This window comes from Babylonia areolata, chromosome 5, assembly GCF_041734735.1.
Source record: "Babylonia areolata isolate BAREFJ2019XMU chromosome 5, ASM4173473v1, whole genome shotgun sequence".
NCBI lineage: Eukaryota > Metazoa > Mollusca > Gastropoda > Neogastropoda > Buccinidae > Babylonia > Babylonia areolata.
In genome coordinates, this window is record NC_134880.1 from 48,736,129 (window position 1) to 48,752,488 (window position 16,360).

At 44.3% G+C, this 16,360-nt stretch overlaps 2 protein-coding genes across 2 annotated transcripts; one reads left to right on the forward strand and one right to left on the reverse strand.

Moving 5' to 3' along the window:
- Window positions 1-7,054: 7,054 nt before the first annotated feature.
- On the forward strand, window positions 7,055-8,911 carry LOC143282302 (uncharacterized). The gene is made up of 3 exons (XM_076587903.1): window positions 7,055-7,140; window positions 7,637-7,701; window positions 8,586-8,911. Exons 1-3 carry the CDS (start codon window positions 7,055-7,057, stop codon window positions 8,909-8,911), a joined length of 477 nt encoding a protein of 158 aa, XP_076444018.1.
- Window positions 8,912-11,016: 2,105 nt separating this feature from the next.
- LOC143282303 (transcription factor Sox-17-alpha-like) lies at window positions 11,017-13,791 on the reverse strand. Its single transcript, XM_076587904.1, has 4 exons — window positions 13,536-13,791; window positions 12,378-12,499; window positions 11,749-11,892; window positions 11,017-11,049 (listed from the first exon to the last, which is right to left on the reverse strand). Exons 1-4 carry the CDS (start codon window positions 13,789-13,791, stop codon window positions 11,017-11,019), a joined length of 555 nt encoding a protein of 184 aa, XP_076444019.1.
- Window positions 13,792-16,360: the final 2,569 nt, after the last annotated feature.

The following is a 16,360-nucleotide window of genomic DNA, read 5'->3' on the forward strand; positions in this document are numbered from 1 at the left end:
ACGAGGACTAGGAGAAAGAGGAGGAGGAGGAGGAGGAGGAGGAGGAGGAGGCGCATGACGTCATCACCGGTGGATGACGTCACCCCGTGGTGGTCTGTGGATCTGGGGAGAAGAGTGGCGGTGCGAGGGGTGGTGGTTTACAGAGGGAACGCGGGTAGGTTGTGTGAGTGTGATGGGGACGTGTGGGGGGGGGGAGGGTGTTGACGGGGGAGTAGGGCGGGGGAGAGGCGAGCAGGGGGGGTGGGGGGGGCATGCGGATTTTTTGGTGTCAGCGTGCATCTCGTGTGTGTGTGTGTGTAGTATGTCTGTTTTGTTACTTTGTTTTGTGTTTCAGCCCCCATCTTCGCGTCGTTTCAGTGGCCACTTTCGCGCTTTACATTAACATGTGAACTCTCTCTCTCTCTCTCTCTCACTCTCTCTCTCTCTCACTCGCTCTCTCTCTCTCACTTTCACTCTCTCTCACTCTCTCTCTCTCACTCACTCTCTCACTCTCACTCTCTCTCTCACTCTCACTCACTCTCTCTCTCTCACTCTCTCACTCTCTCTCACTCTCTCTCACTCTGCCTCTCTCCTCCCCTTTCAGTCTGAATGACTGTCTCCTCTGTCAATCTCTCACAGCTATACCTGTCTGTCTGTCAGTCTCACCCACTTTCTTCACATCTGAGCGCGCTGGTTCTGAGCGCGCTGGTTCGAATCATGGCTCAGCCGCCGATAAAATTATTTTCTCCCCTTCCACTTGAGTGGTGGTCCGGACGCTAGTCATTCGGATGAGACGATAAACCGAGGTCTCATGTACAGCATGCATTTAGCGCACGTTAAAAAAAAAACAAAAAAACCACGGCAACAAAACAGGCTGTTCCTGGCAAAATTATGCAGAAAAATCCACTTTGATAGGAAAAACAAATAAAACTGCACGCAGAAAAAAGGGGGGTGGAGGGGGGGGGGGAAGGAGGGTGGCGCTGTAGTGTAGCGACGCGCTCTCCCTGGGGAGAGCAGCCCGAATTTCACAAAGAGAAATCATTTGTGACCAAAAAAAGGAGAAATACTATATATATATATATATATATATATATATATATATATATATATATATATATATATATATACCACAAACCACTTTCTCGCACTCAGACATCAGTTCACAGAATGCATGATTGGGAAGGAGGGGATCCACTTGAGGGAATGAGAGGGGACTGTCATCAGTTTTTAGCTGATGCTCAGCTATGAATACTGAGCTTGAGCAATACAGCTTTTGCAATAGTTCTGTCTATCTGTCTGCCTGTGCGACGGTCTGTTTTCGGCCCTCTGTTTGCATATCTGACTTCTTGTATTCTTTCCGTCTGTCTGTGTTGTTGGTTGTTTTTCGCCTTCTGGAAAAAACAAAACAAAAAACAAAAAACGTAAACAATATATATATATATATATATATATATATATATATATATATATATATATATATATATATATTATTTTTTATTTTATTTTTTTTCCCCAACACGCAGAACAAGTCTGGACCGAAGATTCCGTGACCGAGATCACGGTGGACGGAGAGACATGCGCACAGTACGGACCGGAAACGCTCTCCAGAGATGAGGCGATCAGACCGAGGCTGGTGGTCACGTGCCATGACGTCATCAGGGGTCGGGGGATCAAGATCTTCAGGAAAAGGGTGTCCAAGGCGGTGGAGCCGACGCCTTTAGAACTGTGCGAAGTTGAAGTGTGGGGTGAGTGGGAGAGAAAATCGATAATAATTACCAGAGAGAGAGAGGGGGCGTGGGGGGTGGAGAAAGAGAGAAGTGTGGGAGTGAGGGTCACAAGACAAGACAAGACATATGTTTTATTAAACGAGATTAAACATGAGCTTTTTAATCATCTTTATTTATTTATTTATTTATTTATTTATTTATTACACTGTCATTCTACGTTACCCTGGTGAATTATGACCACGGATGGTCCACATGTTGTTTGCTCTTGTTGTTCTTTTTTTCCATATCCTTTTCTTGCACACAGTTGTTGCGGTGTGTGTTTCGTGGTATTTGTTTAATTAGTTTTTTTGTAATCCCCCCCCTTGTCAAAATGGCTGTAAATGCTTTTGACAATAAATAAATAATCAATCAATATGTTACCCTCGCCTATGAAAGGCAGGGAAACAGAGAGGAAAAAGGGAGGGGAGGGGGGCTAGGGGGCGGGGGATGAGATATCACACATGAAGACATGGACAAAAGTTTTATCCGAGTGAATTAAACAAAAGACTGTGTGACATATTTTTATCTTCTTCTTCTGCGTTCACTCGCATCCACACGAGTGGGCTTTTACGTGTATGGCCGTTTTTACCCCGCAATGTAGGCAGCCATACTCCGTTTTCGGGGGTGTGCATGCTAGGTATGTTCTTGTTTCCATAACCCACCGAACGCTGACATGGATTACAGGATCTTTAACGTGCGTATTTGATCTTCTGCTTGCATATACACACGAAGGGGGTTCAGGCACTAGCAGGTCTGCACATATGTTGACCTGGGAGATCGTAAAAATCTCCACCCTTTACCCACCAGGCACCGTCACCGTGATTCGAACCCGGGACCCTCAGATTGACAGTCCAACGCTTTAACCACTCGGCTATTGCGCCCGTCATGTTTTATATCAAGTTCTTGGCCAATAGGAGACGAAGACTTTTTTTTACCAAAAATGGTAGCTCATGTAAGAAAATAAATAAACAAATAGATTCAAATATGTAAGAAAACGTAAAAAGCGAATACCTAATAAATAAATAAATAAACAAATAAATGAATTCAAATATATACGAAAACGTAAAACGCGAATATCAAAAGTGACAGTGACAGACAGGCAAACAGACAGACAGGCAGACACAGAGACAGAGACAGACAGAGATATAGAGTGAGTCTGTTTTCTCTCTCTATAAAAAAAAAAAACAAAAAAAAAACCGGTCCTTGCCGATAGCCTGTTGACATGCGGGTCATTCTGACAGGCTGTGTACCAGGCTGGTACGGATCGGACCAGTGCCAATCTCGCTGTGGTCGTTGTAATGGGGGAAGGAACACATGTGACACCGTCACCGGTGACTGCTCTGACGGTGAGTGAATGATACGAATACAGATTATATATATATATATATATAAAACAAAAAAACACGACCCCTTTTGAATGGGGTTTGGTGAAACATAGATATCACAAAGATGTTACACACACATATATATATATATATATATATATATATATATATATATATATATATATATATATATATATAGCGAGAGAGAGAGAGAGAGAGAGAGAGAGAGAGAGAGAGAGAAAACACATCTTTGTTATATCTTTGTTTCACAAAGATGTTATATGTATATAACTTCTTTGTTATATCTTTGTTTCACCAAACCCCATTCAAAAGTATATATATATATATATCTTTGTTATATTTTTGTTTCACAAAGTTGTTATATTTATATAACATCTTTGTTATATCTTTGTTTAACCAAACCCCATTCGTGGTCTTTTTTCCTTATATATATATATATATATATATATATATATATATATATATATATATATATATATATATATATAATATTTTTTCATATATATATATATATATACCTACATACATATATATAGAAAATAAAGACCACGACCCCTTTTAATAGGGTTTGGTGAACAAAGATGTTCACAAAATCACAGCAAAGTAGTTTGATCAAAATAAGAAAAAGGGATTCTGTGTTTATTGTGTGTGGGGTGGGTGAGTGTGATGGTTAGTAAGTACGCTGACTTGTGACGAATTGCGTTCTTTTGAGTGTTGTTGTTGTTGTTGTTGTTTCTTCTCCTTCTGCTTATTCTTTCTTTCCTTTCTTTCTTTATGCACTTTGGGAGCTAGTGTCATGGACGTTAGTTGTCATGGGGTGGACTATTGCGTATTTGGCCATTGCATCATTCTTGTTGACCACAATGCACAAAATACACAAATGAATCTGATATGTATTTTGTCTACGATGTACATAGTTAATTGTTTTGTTTTGTTTTTAAACAACGACGACAACAACAAACAACATCAAGAACAACGACAACTGCAGTAGCTAGAAAGGTGTGCATATTTCCTCTTTCCGCCTCGCGGCAAGAGCGGCTTGGTTCTCGCGAGTCAAGGCTAGGTCGCCTTCAGAAGAACTTTGCCGCGCCGAGGGAAGGATAAATTTAGTCCACTTCCTGACTCGCATTCGCGTCGTTGATCCTGTACCCCTCGCCCTAGCTTTCTCACTGCTGTTGGCACAGAGCGTGCTGGGTGATACGAAACTCTACGGAGAGCTGGACAGTACAAGGTCTTCAGAGAAGAATCCCCCCTCAGTCAAGTGTTTCGGCCGTTAACTCCTTACACTCTAAGGGGACCGGGCCACACCCAGGTCATGACTCCTGGATGCCCTTGTATTGCCGCCTTTTTTTTTTTTTTTTTTTTTTTTTAACCTGGTCCTCGGCAGGTTCGAACCTGCGCCTCCAGGGTGGTCGACACTTAAGGACTGATTCACCTTTTCTGGCAGACGTTTTAACCACTGGTCCATCGTACGCCTAGTTTGAGTCATTCCTCCTAGACCAGATCCAGCTGGAACTCTTTTCTGCTGCTTCTGCCATTGCCTTGAGAGCCCTTGTCCTCTCTCTGTGCCCAGAAATGGACAGCTGTTTCATGAGGCTGTAGGCAGATGATCACAAACCCGACTGATTCAGAAACACGTCTGTGGGCGGTGTCTGTGGCAGGCTGCACGAACGGCTGGTTCGGCAGGACGTGCAAGAGAAAGTGCAGTGGACTCTGTGTGAGGGGTCAGTGTCACCAGGACACTGGTCACTGCCTGCAGTGTCCACCCAACCACGCACTGCCCTCCTGCACGGGTACGTGTCTGTCTGTCTGTCTGTCCGTTTGTTTGTCTGTCTAGGTGTCGGTTTGCCTGTCTGTCTGTATTTCCGTCTGTATGTGTGCATGTTTACCTGTCTATCTGTCTAGCCTGTGCGTACGTCTGTTCATGTTCCTGTTTGCCTGTCGGTCTGGTTGTTTGTTTATGTGCCTGTTTGCCAGTCTGTATATCTGTCTGGTTGTTTGTTTATGTGCCTGTTTGCTTGCTTGTCTGTCTGCATTCACGTTTATTTGTTTGTCTGTATGTGTGCCTATTTACCTGACTGTGCGTCCGCCTGTCTGTTTATCCATATCCCGCTTGTCTGTCTATCTGTCTGTCTGTCTGCCCATCTGTCTATGTATCTTTTTGCCTCTCTCTCCCTCTCTCTGGTTATGTGAGCACTCCACACGTACGCACGCACGCGCGCGCACACACACACACACACACGTGCGTACACTTAACCCATTTTCAGTTTTCTGGAACTGTCTGTTTGATGCATTTGTTTTGAATGTCGTGATAAAGAAAGAAATATATTATCATTCCGCCAAGCGTTTTGTGCGCAAAAGAAGAAAAATAGTGCAATGATAATGATGATAATTATACCAACGTCATTTTCCCTTTTGTATTTTCTGTCCAACATGTGCAAAATATCATTTGCTGTTCAGGTCATAAAGAATATGAAAATTTTGTTCTTTCAACATACAAATCTTTTCTTTATTTTAATAACTAAAAAGGGGCTGTGAATTTGCTACTAGCACTTGGTGCTTTAATTTCAATCTCATGTTTGTTTTGTTGTTGTTGTTGTTGTTGCCTTGTATCAGTTATTGTATCAAAAAAATAACTACACACACACACACACACACACACACACACACACACACACACAACCTAAAGTTATACCATCATCTTCGTTGTGTTCCAAATGTGGCAATTTTTTTTTGTCCGGGGGGGGGGAAACAGACTGTGTGGAGGGGTGGTACGGAAGCACGTGCAGCACGCGTTGCGGACAGTGCAGTGACGGCGCGACCTGTGCCACCACCACTGGCCACTGTCCTCGCGGCTGCGTCTCTGGCTATCGGCCCCCCTTCTGTGTGCTGCAGCAAGGTGAAGGAGGGAGGGGGCGGGGAGGGTGGGGGTGAGGGGGGTGAGGGGGGGGGGGCAGCTGTGTGCTGGAGGGGTGAGGGGGCATTTGGATGTCTGGGTGGGGGGTGATGGTGGGGTGGAAGTGTGTGGGAGTGGTGAGGAGGATGGTGGATCAAGCTGAGGGAGATTGGAAGGGGGTGGGGGGCTATGGGGGGGTGGGGGGGGGGGAGTTGGGGCAAGGGGTGCAGAGTTGTCATATCTCATTAAAAGTAGGTGTGTGTGTGTGTGTGTGTGTGTGTGTGTGTGTGTGTGTGTGTGTGTGTGAGAAATGGTACTTGTGCGTGCGTGCGTGCGTGCGTGCGCGCGTGTGTGTGTGTGTGTTTACTAACGCGCGTGCGTCTGTAAGTGCGCGCCTGTTCTCGAGCAGGCGTGCGCGAGTGTGTTTATGCCAGCGTGCATGTGGATGGTCGAGCGCACACAGGAGCACGTACGTGCGCGTGTGTTAGATTTGATAGCGCAAGAGCTTGCAGCCACATTCTAATGAGATTGCTTCCACAAGATGGGCGCAATAACCGAGTGGTTAAAGCGTTGGACTGTCAATCTGAGGGTTCCGGGTTCGAATCTCAGTAACGGTGCCTGGTGGGTAAAGAGTGGAGATTTTTTACGATCTCCCAGGTCCACATAATATGTGCAGACCTCCTAGTGCCTGAACCCCCTTCGTGTATATATACAAGCAGAAGATCAAATACGCACGTTAAAGATCCTGTAATCCATGTCAGCGATCGGTGGGTTATGGAAACAAGAACATACCCAGCACGCACACACCCGAAAACGATGTATGGCTGCCTACATGGAGGGGTAGAAATGGCCATACACGTAAAAGTCCACTCGTGTTCATACGAGTGAACGTAGGAGTTGCAGCCCACGAACGAAGTAGAAGAAGAAGCTGACACAAAATTCTATGACTATTTTTCCTTCGACAGGAACAGAAACCACCGCCACCACAACATTCAGCCTCACTTCCACCACCACCATCACCAACGAAACAGGAGAGATTGAAGATGATGACGATGATGATGACAACGATGATGATGATGATGATGGGAGCAGTGTGGGCGCGATCGTTGGGGCAGTGCTGGGCTCGCTGGTCGTCCTCGTCGTCCTCGTTCTCGTTGTGTTCGTTTGATGAGTATCACTTTGGTGATAGGAGCTTGTAGCCTGTGTGTGTGTGTGTGTGTGTGTGTGTGTGTGTGTGTGGAGTGTTGAGAGTTGATGGGGTGGTGATGATGGTGGTGGTAGTATGTGTGTGTGTGTGTGTGTGTGTGTGTGTTGTTCGTGTGTGTATGTGTGTGTGTGCGTGTGTGTGTGTGTGTGTGTGTGTGTGTGTGTGTGTGTGGAGTGTTGAGAGTTGATGGGGTGGTAATGATGGCGGTGGTAGTGTGTGTGTGTGTGTGTGTGTGTGTGTGTGTGTGTGTGTGTTGTTCGTGTGTTTGTGTGTGTGTGTGTGTGTGTGTGTTCTGAATATTCCAACCTCTTTTTCTCATGCTCTTTGTGTCCGCTTTTTCGCCCATCCATCTGTCTATCTGTCTGCTTGTCCTTAAATCTCCCTGTCTGTCTGCCTATCTGTCTCTCCCTGCAACTGCACAATTAATTTGGTTATTTTCCAGGCATCGCAGAAGAAGAGGAAAACTGGATACCAAGAGACAAACCGCATCACGTTCTTCTCATTCAGGTGAGGATGGGAGATGAACTGAGATCCGTGAAATTCATGCATTCCTTTCGCGCCAGTTGAATCAATGCCTGGCAACAGAACGGCTGTCCCTCTTTGTCGCCGAAAAATAACAAACAAAAACAACTTGATCAGCCAATGGATGTCATACACACAGACAGAGATAAAACAAACAAACAAAAACAAACAACAACAAAGAAAATAAAACACACCAAAAAAACCATGAGTGACAGTACGGAGATGGAAACGGATGCAGTGGATGACCAGGATGTCCTATGTGCCTCATCCTGCCCTCGGTACTCCACACCTTCCTCTCCGTTGAACCATGAAGGTTTCTTCCGCAGAGTCCGCCGGATCCAGTCTTCACATGCTTGGGTAGACAAGCCCTAACTCACCGAGGGTTTGAGACCTGTCGGCTACCCTCACCTAGTTTAGCCAGCCTGTCAAAGCCGTTGCCTGGGGGTTGGGCGCTGCCGCATGGTAGCAGCTTCTAGGACCCATAGGTGAGAGCTGGGTGCCGGTGGGGACCAATAGAGGACGGACCATTCCCGGAAGAGCATGACAAAACCCCCCTCTAGAGGTACTACCCCTCCCGTGCACCCCCTAACCCCCAGTGAATTCCGTCGTGACAAGAAATGCCACATAGTACTACTCAACAGCACAACACAACACAACACACCTCAGCGTAACACAGCGTAATACAGCACAGCATAACACAATATCTACACACGATGAAAGAGTACCGATAAAGAAAAAAAAGATAAAAGCGGAATTAAGGAAAAAAAAAAAAAAAAAAAAAGAAGAAGAAAAAAGAAAGAAAGAAAGAAAAGAAAGGAACACACAAAAAAACGTCCAACAAATAACCAATACATTATTTTTCTCCTCAGGGCAAGGTAAGCCAGAAGCTACCAAGACGGAAAGTTTCACTTACACGGACGCCTTATCTGCCACCTCCGCCACCACCAACACCACCACCACCATACAGCCCAACGTCTCCGATAACGCCACGACTACCTATGACGTCATCACCACAGAAAACAACTACGAGGCTTTAGACTTGCCCCAGTACGCCAACATGGAAGGGGGTGATGGTGACGACCATGTCTACGCCAAACCAGTCTTCGCGCGAGGGACCAGTCAGGTTTCCAACACCTCTGGAGGTGGTTACGTCAACCTTGCAGCGGCGCCGGCGTCATTACCCCCCATGACGTAGATTGCGGACCTGAGCGTGTTTGTTTTGTTCTGTTATAGTTTGTTTATTGTTGCTGTTTGTGTGACATCATGGTCTGTGTGCGTGTGTGTGTGTGTGTGTGTGTGTGATAAAGTCTTCGGAAAGGTGGTAAGTGTCTTTATTATATATATATATATATATATATATATATATATATATATATATATATATATATATATATATATATAAATGCAGACTGGCATCACGCGTTGTTTTTTTTCCCGGTTTTGATTGTTTGTATGTTTGTTTTTTGAGGGGTAGGAGGAAGAAGGTGCGTTAGGCGGGTTGGGGGGGCGAGGGGGGGCGTTGATTGGTTGGTTGCTGATTGCGTTGTTTTGTTAGTTTCTTTGTTCGTTTTGATACAGGAAAGGGGCGGAGGGCTGTCGTTTCGTCTTAAAATGGAGTGGTAATTTTATGGGGATCGCTGTGTGTAAAAAGGCAGAATACCATCACGCTGGCTTTTTCTTCGTTTGTGTACTTTTGAGTTCAACTTGATGAATTGAATTGAGTGAATGATGGTGAATGTTTACTATTATTTGTGCGACATAATGATTATTTTTCATATCAAGTTATTTTTGTTATTCATAGTTTCTTTCATGTCGGGTATTTCTGTTGCGTGTGTGGTTTTGATTTGATTTGGTTTGGATTAAACACTCAGTGTGTGTGTGTGTGTCTGTGTCCGTGCGTGCGTGCGCGAATGCGTGTGGGCGTGTGTGTGAAGCTACCTTGCAGAAGTGTCACAATAGAATACAGTTCGCCTGATAGTCTTTTTTTTTATGTTTGAAGACCATTTATCGTGTCATATGTAAAAAGTCATTTTGCAAGGACTATTTTTGGAAAATAAAGCCAGACTCACTGGTAGGCAAATTATAATGTGATGTCAATTTTTGCACACATGACCGTGCATTGTATGAAGAGAATAGCGTCAGCTCTTTGTGTATGTGGGGTGGGGTGGAGGTGGGTAGGGGGCTATGTACGCTATGAGTGCGTGTGTGCATGTATATTTGCAGACATGTCGAGATCATATAATTATGATTATATTTTTGAATACGTTAAGTATGCTCATTAAACCGAATAACAGACACTATCTTTCAAAAAAGAAAAAAGAAAAAAAAAATCATCATTATCAGTTTTATCAAATCTCAGCACGCTCACATTCTTGCTCTTTCAATGATTGAAACACGTTTTCAGATTTCTTTTCAAAGCTTTACTTCTTGAAAGCTACAACGTGCACAGCCCAAGAACAGGTTTACACTCCTTTGAAAATCAAGACTGGACACTGCCCCCCCTCCCCCATTCCCCCGCACTCCACCCCACCCCCCCATCCCCCCTCAACCACAAACACCTTTCCGCTTCCCCCCCCCCCCCCACCTCCCTGCCCCCTCCCCTTCCCCCAATTCCGATTTTCCTCCCCTGTCCACCTCAACCTGCACAGTTAAACAACAGGTTTACACTCCGTTGAAAATCAAGACTTAACCGCCATCCCCGCGCCCCCCACCACCACCCCCCCCCTTTCCCCCTTTCCCCCCAGCCCCTGACTTCAAAACTTTCATCCCCCTTCTCCACCTGTCCCCCTTCAGCATTTCGTCCAGTGTTCACCACCACCACCACCACCGCCCACGCCCCCATTCCATTCCCATCTCGGACACTGTCTTCTTCTTTTCTTTAGTTTATTACGTATCCCTACTAAGTTCGATCTGCGCGTGTACAGGTACATAACCAGTTCACCCTCGAATGCTCCTTGCAATACAGGCTGTGAAACAAAAAGTCCGAATTCTCCTCCGCCTCCCCCTCCCCCGTTACTGTTTCTACCACCGCTGTCTGCACGACTCCACACTCTTCCCTTCCCACCACTCCCCCCACCCCCCAACACCCTCTCTCTCTCTCCCTCTCGGGCTGGATAAATTGTTTTTTTCAAAGCTACTATGCTTACTCAAGTACTCTTCACTACCCTCGTGATGAAATTTAAAACAAAAATTCGTTTCGTTGCATTTCGCTTCGTTTCGTTTCTCCCTCTACCTCTACCTCTCTCTCTCTCTCTCTCTCTCTGTGTGTGGAGAGTAACTGTACGGGAGGTCTCCTCCACGTCAGAAGGGACCCAGACACTGCAGGCGACTCACCTGCAACAAACTAGACAGGAATGTTGGACACAGCGAACTGTGGCCCGCGGCGTCCAGAACAGAAACTACTACAGGCTTGACAGACAATGAACGGAATAAACTAGAATTAACAACAGCGGCAACAACAACGGTGATGATGATGATTATTATTATGACGAGAAGAACAAGAAATGATAATAATATTAATAACATGAAGAATAAGAAGACTGTCAAGGGAGCGATAGATAAGTATAAATTCAACTGATCGTCAAAATTTAATCAAATTACGTAAACAACAACAACAACAAACAGAAACAACAAAACTACCAATAAATAATACAAAAAAAACACATTTATAACCGTGATCTACATCAAATATAATAATTTTCAATATCATCATGATTATTATCATCATCATAATCATCATCATCATCATCATTATTCTAGTAGTAGTAGTGTTTATTTCCCAGCCGACGGAACAGGGCAATATTAAGAACGATAACTCCACCACTGTCGAACCCGTGCAACCCGAAACGAAAAACAGCTTGGAAGAGTCCACCAGCCAGTCATGGTGACGAACGTGAACCCAGGGAATACCCCCACTGTTAACTAATCAGTGGATGCTTGGACAAAAAACTCTCTCTCTCTCTCTCTCTCTCTCTCTCTCTCTCTCTCTCTCTCTCACACACACACACACACACACACACACACACAGAGTACCTCCTCCAGCACGGCCTCAGGCAGCACCCTCTCCACACTGCCGCCCTGCCCCAGGTCCCGGTGCCAGAAATACGCCACTTTGGCCGCCATTAGCATGTCCACAGACTGCACGTCACAACCGCTGGCCCTTCGCTTCCTGTGGGGCTGCACAGTGAAGGTCAAATGTGTGACACTCTTCCTCAAGTGTCAGACAGTTGTAGCTTCGGTCAGTCAGAATCTACAATGCAAGTCATACCTTTTAAATCGGAATCTACAATGCAAGTCGAACCTAAATTTTTAATCAGAATCTACAGGGCAAGTCTAACTTTTTTAATCAGAATCTGCGGTGCAAGGCTTACTTTTTTATTTTTTATTTTTTAATTTTTATCAGAATCAAGTCCAAACTTTTTTAATCACAATCTACCGTGCAAGTCTAAACTTTTTAATCTGAATCTACAGTAGCTAGTCTAACCTTTTCATTTCAATTCAATTCAAAATACATTATTATCTGCTTCAACCCAAAACAGAAAATTCTCTTTAGGCTCACTTAAAATAAAATAAAATGCCCACCAGCAAAAATCAAAGAGACACACACACGCACACACACACATGGTGAATCTAGTTCAAATGACTGACGGACACACTCCCACCTGCTGAACGGCAGAGACGTATCTGCTTGAAGAGGTGGTCCCGCCCCTCCTCCTCGCCCTCGCTCGGCTCACCTTGCTGCGTGGTGCGTACCTGTAGTTCGGGTGCTTCAGCCGATGGTGCTCTGCCACACACCCCACACTCAGCAGCGTTCATATTAAAACTGAACACCCCCGAAAACGGAGCATAGCTGCCTGCGGGGCAGGATAAAAACGGTCATGCCCACTTGTACATACGAGTGAACGAGGGAGCTGCAGCCCTTTTGTTCTTCTCACTCGTGACAATAATTATAAAACTTAATTACACAACCCCACAGACCTAGGTAAAAAAATAAAAAAAAAAAAAATTTTTTTTTTTTTTTTAAAGCGGGGTAAAAAAAAAGATCACTTAAAAGTTCCATTATTTGCTTCATCAAAAACTGACAAAAAGCTGCCTGCTTTTTTGTTTTGTTTTGTTTTTGTTTTTTTATTTATCTCGGATGAGAGTCAGCAGCAGCGCTGGTGTTTTGTTTGGTGAGTGGCCTCAAGGCTACCCTACTTTGACAGTGCTCTGGACAATTCTGGCAGAGCTGACCTGCCATGCATGTGAGGTTGGACAATTATCAATAGATAAATCAAGACATAAATGAAAAAACAAACTGAGTCTGTTGCTTGAATTCCGGTTTCAGTATTTGCCAAAAGATTGGAAACAAAACCTAGTGTATAAATTTTGGACTTCTGAAGATGTTCATGTTTTCCTTCTTTATTATTTTCTATCTTTTTTGTCCCCCTTACATGCTTCCGTCTTTTGGTGAGGGTGATTATGTTGGTCTTTCGTTATTGTTAAACTATTGTTGAATTTGACATTAAAATGTAAATCTGTTTAGAGATTACTCGTAACAATCATGCTCATTTCTATTGTCGTGAAGCCAAAATAAATTCCTTGGTACGGAAGGCTGCAGCACTAAGAGCCAATGCATTCTTGCCCCCTAGTTTGAGAATTATTGTCTACAAAAGACTAAGCCGTAAATGAATTCCCATCACAGTGGAAAAACCATTGATCATAGTTATTTTCCTGCTGGCCAATCTATAAGTTTATGTCAATAAAATCTGACATAAGCCGAGCGTCGATACAGAGCACTCAAAACCACACAAGAAACCAGAAAACAAGAAAATGAATACCTTTCAGCTCCTGGGCTTGTTCCACGAACAGAGCCTTGTGGGAGGCACTCAGCTCAGCCCACTCCGCCCCCAGCAGGACCGAGATGTGGGTGTTGTGCAGCCCGGGACACTCAGCCGACAACTCGCGTCTTCTCTTTTGAGAAAAGATCATGAAGCAGTTAAGAGGTCGCTTGATGCGACACCCCCTTTTCCCTCCCGAGTTCAGAGAACGCCCAGAGTGACATTCCCCTTTCTCTGCTGAGTTCAAAGAACGCATGGAGTGACATTCCCCTTTTTCTGCCGAAGTTAGAGAACGCATGGAGTGACATTCCCCTTTCTCTGCCGAGTTTAGAGAACGCACAGAATGACATTCCCCTTTCTCTGCTGAGTTTAGAAAATGCATGGAGTGATATTCCCCTTTCTCTCCTGAGTTGAGAGAACGCACAGATTGACACTCCCCTTTCTCTGCCGAATGTAGAGAACGTTTGTTGAGACCCTCCCCTGTCCATGGATTCCCACCGCCTGTCAGCTTCTCTGAGTCGTTCACTGAGTGTCTAGCATGCATACTGTATAGCGACGTTCAGAAAGCAACGAACAAATGACAAAATCGAAACACAGAACAGCGAACTGCGTGCACTGAAATTCCGCCACCAACCGCAGAATATATCAGGCCCTACCAATGTGTTTTGCATATTGTCGTTTGCACGTACTAAGATGCAACCAATTGAATTCTTCTTTTGTGAGTGTGTGTTTTTTCTAAGCCAATCAGGACGTTGGGTGTTGGTGAAGAAGGCGTTGAACAGTAGCCAATGAACGTTGGTTCTGTCCTGTGGTATCTGTCTGGCAGCAGATAATCCATCTACTGTGGGATGAACTCTTCAACACCTCCTGCACTGGACAGTGTTGATTGCGTCGTGTGGTTGTGCAGGCGACCGTGACAACTTACGTGCGAGCGTGCGTGTGTGCGTGCGCGCGCGCGCGTGTGTGTGTGTGAGAGAGAGAGAGAGAGAGAGTTTGACACAGGCCTCTTACACTAATTCTGCGATCGCGAAATTGGAAGAGGACAATAAAAATTTCGCAACATTTCTACTTTTCTTTTCTGCTGTGCCATCTCTTGTGTCGTTTCAGTGGGATTACCCTCATGCTGCTCATCCCGAATATCCATGTTTGGTTACCATAAAGCCACTCACCAGTGGAGACTCTGCACTGCTGTCGAGACAATCCAGAAAATAAAACAGTGTTCATTATTGTATGTTCTGTTCTGTCCCGAGGCAATATACGCAAGTCACCATTACTAAGCCCCCATCGGAAGACAATAATCGCTGGGTGAATGGTTCGGTTTAATGGAGTAGACTGCCCTTGGGCAGTCAGCCATCAATCTGTCGACACCGAACAATTTCACACCAACTTCACCACAAACTTACAAGTGGAGGGCAATCCGAAACTGTGGTTGCTGTGTGAGCAAGCTATCCAAGGTATATTTTTAATTGTTGTTTGTTTCTTCGTCATTGTTGTTGTGTATTGTTTGCTTTTAGAGTGGTTTATGTTGCTGTGGTGGTGGTGGTTGTGGTTGTGTGAGGAATACTTATAAAATCGTGCATTTGAACGCTTATGGGGATATCGGAAATGATGTTTAAAAAAAAAAAAAAAATGGGAAAGAATAGAGAGAAAAAAATCCCCTGTTCTAAAACCTCTGGGTTACTTTTACAACCCTCACCGGGTAAACTTTCCTCACGATAAATGCAGAAACTAAAAATATAAATTTTCGGTTTCTGAAATCAGCAGCTTCAGCAAGGCAGGTCGAGTCTCACAGTTAACTTGTGGCATCCATGAAAAAATGAAACAAGCATGGAAATCAGAACAGACTCGATTCCATTTTCACTGAAGAAGAAACAGAAGAAAACAAAAACATCCAATTAATGTTTGGCTCATCAGCCTGTGTGACTCTTGTCCCTGTCCGTCGCACGGCTCAGTACATGCAGTGGGGCATGAAAGTTGTTTTCCGATGGAGCTAAGTTAACGACAGATGTCTTGGGAAACCGGAATGCTCAGTTTTCACAGCTTTAACCCCCATTCACCTCTGGGGAGTTTGCAGTCTCGACATTTTCTTCTGCCATTTTGATGCAGAAAAACGAAGAGAATATTCTGAAATCGACCGGATTTTCCTCCAAAATTGACACGTGGAGACACGGTCAGAAATACTGTAGAAGCAAGTTCTGTTGTTTGTGCATATGAAGGAACGTGTACTCCATTAGAATAAAACGAATTTGGACACTAGTGCAGTACTCGGGCTCAGGGCTGAATAAGTTAAACGGCTCTACTGATCCATTTTGCGTGAACCTGTGGCCACTTATTTACCTTTTTCCTGAGCTCTGTCTCTATCTCTCATGTAGCAGCTATATAACTAACTCTTTTATTTCACGAATTAAGGAACAATTCACGTTGAACGATCCACTGGTCATTATTGCTACATCAAAAACGTCCTTTAGAAGGGAGGCCATCCAGGTGCAGCGTTTGTAAAATTTGCTTATTTCCCTTAGACTAACTTCAGAGTGTCCGGCGTGTCAAAATTCCCCACCAGACAATAGCAGCGGTTGTGATCATCCTTCCAAAATCGCTGTTTGATTCTACATTCACACATTCACAAACTTTGAATGCTATTAAAGTAGAAAGAAAGAGAGAAAGAAAACAGCCGGGGTGTGTTGGAATGAAGAGAGAAAATAAGACAAAGAATGAAAGAAAGAAAGAACGAAAGAAATAAATGATAGAATTGTCAGTCTCAGAGAACTAGACCAAAAGAAAAAAAATGAAATAGAAACAAAATGGAGCAACAGAAAAAAAAGAAA

What these genes read in the sequence shown, in the direction of transcription:
- LOC143282302 (XM_076587903.1), top strand. Translation starts at nt 7,055, where the DNA reads ATGATGATGATGATGATGGGAGCAGTGTGGGCGCGATCGTTGGGGCAG. An exon ending in TCCTCGTCGTCCTCGTTCTC is followed by an intron (nt 7,141 to 7,636) that starts GTTGTGTTCGTT and finishes GTTATTTTCCAG; the next exon opens with GCATCGCAGAAGAAGAGGAA. An exon ending in ATCACGTTCTTCTCATTCAG is followed by an intron (nt 7,702 to 8,585) that starts GTGAGGATGGGA and finishes TTTTCTCCTCAG; the next exon opens with GGCAAGGTAAGCCAGAAGCT.
- LOC143282303 (XM_076587904.1), bottom strand. Translation starts at nt 13,791, where the DNA reads ATGCGTTCTTTGAACTCAGCAGAGAAAGGGGAATGTCACTCTGGGCGT. An exon ending in ACAAGCCCAGGAGCTGAAAG is followed by an intron (nt 12,500 to 13,535) that starts GTATTCATTTTC and finishes GGTGTGTGGCAG; the next exon opens with AGCACCATCGGCTGAAGCAC. An exon ending in CTGAGGCCGTGCTGGAGGAG is followed by an intron (nt 11,050 to 11,748) that starts GTACTCTGTGTG and finishes AGTTTGTTGCAG; the next exon opens with GTGAGTCGCCTGCAGTGTCT.